Source organism: Sinocyclocheilus rhinocerous, unplaced genomic scaffold (assembly GCF_001515625.1).
Source record: "Sinocyclocheilus rhinocerous isolate Xijiao unplaced genomic scaffold, SAMN03320098_v1.1 scaffold1930, whole genome shotgun sequence".
Lineage (NCBI taxonomy): Eukaryota > Metazoa > Chordata > Actinopteri > Cypriniformes > Cyprinidae > Sinocyclocheilus > Sinocyclocheilus rhinocerous.
The window spans coordinates 101,932-106,748 of NW_015661869.1; the positions used below are offsets into that span (position 1 = coordinate 101,932).

Consider the following 4,817-nt stretch of genomic DNA (forward strand, 5'->3'; position numbering starts at 1 on the left):
CACACACACACACACACACACACACACTCACTGATGCCGTCTTATTTCCATTTGAAATCAGGTTCATTTGGAGATACAATTCAGCTGGGTTATTGTGTTGAATTGAGTTAAATTTTTTTAATTTTATACATTTTCATATCACAAACACAACAGAAGCCAGGCCAGAAAATCACTGACAAGAACTGGATTTAGAGTAATTTAGTGCAACGGATTGTTTAAAGGGCTATGACCCCTTTAAGTAAATATTACAAAAAACAAAACAAACAAGCAAACATGAGTTTGGATATATATGCCACAAAGTGTACATTTCTAATTAATTAATTTATTTATTTATTTAATCACTGTTCATTTATTTACTTTTTAAATTAATTTATTTTTATTTACTTTTTATTTATTTACTTTTGTTATTTATTTATTTTTCAATTGCTTTTTAATGTAATTATTTTTAAATTATTTTTATTTATTTGTTTTATTTACTTTTTTGTTTGCTTATTTTATGTTATTTAGATACTTTTTTATTAGCTTTTGCATTAAGTTACTTTTTTATATATTTACTTTTTATTTTATTTATTTATTAATGTATTATTGACTTTATTTTTTTTTTACTTTTTTATTTATATATATTTACATTTTATTTATTAGAGCTTTTTAATTAATTAATTAATTAACTTTTATTTATATATTTCTATTTTTAATTTTCTAATTTACCTTACCTTTTTTATTGATTGATTTTATTTACTTTTATGTTGCTGGAGCTGTTGGTTTGGTTCAGTGTTTTTTTGAGATGTATTTGGAGGAAATATGATGAAAGGTGACAGTCACTGTTGTGAAAAACCCTTATTAGATGATCACAGGTTGAATGTTTTCTGTCTCTTTTCTATCGTTTTCTCTCTCAGCTGGAAAACCTGATGCTGGATAAAGACGGTCACATAAAGATCACTGACTTTGGCTTGTGTAAGGAGGGAATCACAGACGGAGCCACGATGAAGACCTTCTGTGGGACTCCAGAGTATCTGGCTCCTGAGGTGAGAAAAACCACATCAAACCCCTCACAGAAACCAGTACAGTATTCTGGATTTTAAGTGTTTTATTTTGACTTTTTCTTTTTAAATTATTTATTTAAATTTGACGTTTTTATTATTTAATTATTAGTTATGATAGAAGGGTGGATGGGAAACACGGAATTATGGGATGCCAAATATAAACACTTATTCAAAGTGTAGTTTTTGATGAGATTCATAAAAAAAAAACAGTTAAACCATTTTTATTTGTATTATTTTTGTATTAATAAATAGTAAATATATAAATAAATGTTAACTAAATAAAAAAGCTTATAAAAAGTAAATATACTTTTACATAAATAAAAAAGTATGTAAATAAATATAAACCAATGAAAAAAAGAAAAAAAGGTTAGATAAAGGAAAGAAATAGAATGTAAATAAAGAAAGAAAGAAGCATATAAAAGTAAGTAAATAAAATAAATAAAAGCTTATAAAAAGTAAATATACTTTTACATAAATAAAAAAGTATGTAAATAAATATAAACCAATAAAAAAAGAAAAAAAGGTTAATAGAATGTAAATAAAGAAAGAAAGAAGCATATAAAAGTAAGTAAATAAAATAAATAAATAATATTGGTATTATTTAAAATAACAATAAGACTAAAAATATATAGAAAATAAAATAAAAATGAAAGTATTTTTAAAAAATAAAAGTAGAATATTTAAATTTATATTATTATGTAATATATATATATATACATATATATCAGGGGACCGCGGGGCCCGAACACCCTGTGAACCGGCCTAAACTCTGCCCTCTGCTGGGGACTCTGTGTGTGTGTGTGTGTTTTATTGTGCAATAAATGCAAAAAAGATTTAGTTCAAGGGTTTAGGGTTAGTATGTAGTAGCTAGTTTTATTCATACATTCATTCATTAACTTCATTCATAGAGCACTTTACAACTGCACCTGCAAGTGCTGTACAAGCAGCATAAAAACAACACACAACCTAGTAATACATGGAATACTAGCCCAACCTCTCAAAGGCTAAATAAAGAAAGTAACTTTAACACACGCTTTAAAAACATTTAATGAAGTGATCTCCCTAAGTTCACTAACTTTAAACAAGTTATGACTTATTACTTGATCTTAAAAACCAAGGTGCTTTGTGAAGAGCAATCAGCTCTGACACATCAGCAGGAGCCATTCCATGCACTGCTTTAAAAACATATAGCAGAATTTTATATTTTATCCTGGTAGCCACTTAAAAGAAGCCAAAATAGAAGATATATGATGACTTTTCTTAGCACCCACCAGCAGCCGAGCCACCGCATTCTGCACTAATTCCAAACGTGATATAGTGGTCTGACAGGACCCCACATACAAAACATTGCAATAGTCAAGGCGAGACAGAACGAAGGCATTAATAACCTTCTCTAAATCATTTGTCGACAGTATAGGCTTTAATCGAGCAATAGACCTAATCTGCAAAATGCAACTCTTAGCCACGTAATTAATCTGCTTTTCAAATTTCAGCTCTGGATCAAACACAACACCTAGATTTTTTACTTGGTCATGGCAATAGTCTGACCATGTGCCTAAATATGTGGCAATATCTAAGCATCCTCTGGCAGGGCCAAAAAGCATAATCTCAGTTTTACTTTGGTTTAACTGAACCAAATTATGAGACATCCAGCTCTTAACCTCCTCCAGACATGCCAAAAGTAAATTAGAACGGCAATGCTCTACTGATTTCAAAGGGAGATAAATCTGTGTATCATCGGCATACAAATGGTAAGACATGCCATATTTTTTTAAAAATCGAACCCAGAGGCAACATATACGAAGAAAATAAGATGGGGCCAATAACAGAACCCTGAGGAACCCCACAAGTGACAGGCACAGTTGTTGAAACAGTTACCATACTTCAGCTCTATCAGTAAGATAAGACTTAAACCACGTTAAAACCATCCCACGTATTCCAACCAAATGAGATAACAGATCGATAAGAATCACTAGGTCTATTGTATCAAAGGCCGCACTCAAGTGTAATAAAATCAGAGCTGCAGCATTACCTGCATCTCTGATAAAATTAAGATCATTAACAACTCTCAAGAGTGCAGACTCTGTACTATGACCTGCCCTAAAACCGGACTGAAATTTATCTCAGATCTCATGTTTACGTAAAAATTTGAAATTTATTTGAAAATGATTTTTGGCATGTTACTCCCCGATACTGATGTCTTTTACATTGCCTGGAATCAGATTAGATTGTAATATTCTGTTCCTATAAAGTGGAACTGCAGGTTTGTGAGATAATGAATAAGTTAATAATTAATTCAATCATAAAAATGTAAAATTTAAATAATGTAAATAATAATTTACATAATTATTTAAATTGTTGTTAAATATTACGAATATGTTTGAAGAACCCCCAAGGTATTTCTGTAGGTTAATATTAAGTTAATATTATACAATTAATATTTAGTTGTATTAAATATTTTAATAATTCAGCAACACTTTGGCATGTTCACAATTCTCCAGTTTCAAATAATTCATCATTTAAATTGATGCTAAATGTTAAAATGTGTTGTTAAATTATCAAAATATCAACTTAAAGTAAATATTGTCCCTCGTTGGGTTTCAGCTGACAAAAAAAGTTTAAGAATCTTGAAAATATTGGGATATTTTTACAAAAAAATAAAAAATAAAAATAAAAAATATATATATATGTGTATGTGTGTGTGTGTGTGTGTGTAAAATTTAGTTGAAAAGCCTATAATAGATTGTTTAATGGCAGATTTTATTTACAACTTGCCCCATGTATCGTAAAAAAAAAAAGAATCTACACCAAAAGAAACTCTACACTGAATCTATACTATAAAAAACATCATTAAATTCTAATATAAAATACAATAACTACAATAGTATAATTTTGTATATATATATATATACCACTTAAATGTCCTGAAAATAAACAGTATTTTCTATAATATAATTCTTGATGTTTTAAATTAATTTTTATTTGTTTGTTTGTTTGTTTACTTGCTTCCATTTGGATTTGGTGAAATATAACCCGAACATTTCCATGAATGTTCACTTAAACAGTGACAAATGGTTCGTGATAAATTGCCCAAAATGACTAATTCTGTCATCATTTAAAGCTTTATTTTTTTATGTTAAACACCAAAGATGTTTAGCAGTATCTCCTCTGTAAAAGCTCCCAAAATGACTAAATAAAGAGCATGAAGGCAGCATAACAGCAGTTCATGTGACTTGTGCGCTATATTAGTTTTCTGAAGTCCTGCGTATGAGAAACATTTTCATGTCTGTTCCTCACACAAACCATCAAATGCCTTCAGAAGTCGCATGAGCTGCTGTTATAATGCTTTAGTGATGTTTGGAGGTCCACAAACTCGTGATAGGACAAGTAAATCTAAAAGAAAATAAATGTAAATAAATAAATAATATTAGTATTATTAAAAACAGCAATAAGACCTAAAAATAAAAACAAAAAAATATATTTTAAAACTATAAATAAAACATTTAATGTGATCATTTTATTTATATTATTTATTAGTATAATTTTTGTTATTTTAATAATTCAGCAACACTTTGGCATGTTCACAATTCTCCAGTTTCAAATAATTCATCATTTAAATTGATGCTAAATGTTAAAATGTGTTGTTAAATTATCAAAATATCAACTTAAAGTAAATATTGTCCCTCGTTGGGTTTCAGCTGACAAAAAAAGTTTAAGAATCTTGAAAATATTGGGATATTTTTACAAAAAAATAAAAAATAAAAATAAAAAATA

The 4,817-nt window shown here is 28.3% G+C and overlaps 1 protein-coding gene across 1 annotated transcript in view; it reads left to right on the plus strand.

The window, feature by feature from the left end:
- Positions 1-4,817, plus strand: part of LOC107726567 (RAC-alpha serine/threonine-protein kinase-like) — a 59,033-nt gene that overhangs the window by 44,259 nt on the left and 9,957 nt on the right. Inside the window, exon 10 of the mRNA XM_016536197.1 lies at positions 897-1,066. Coding sequence (XP_016391683.1) covers positions 897-1,066 — 170 coding nt within the window. The remainder of the gene's footprint in view (positions 1-896; positions 1,067-4,817) is intronic.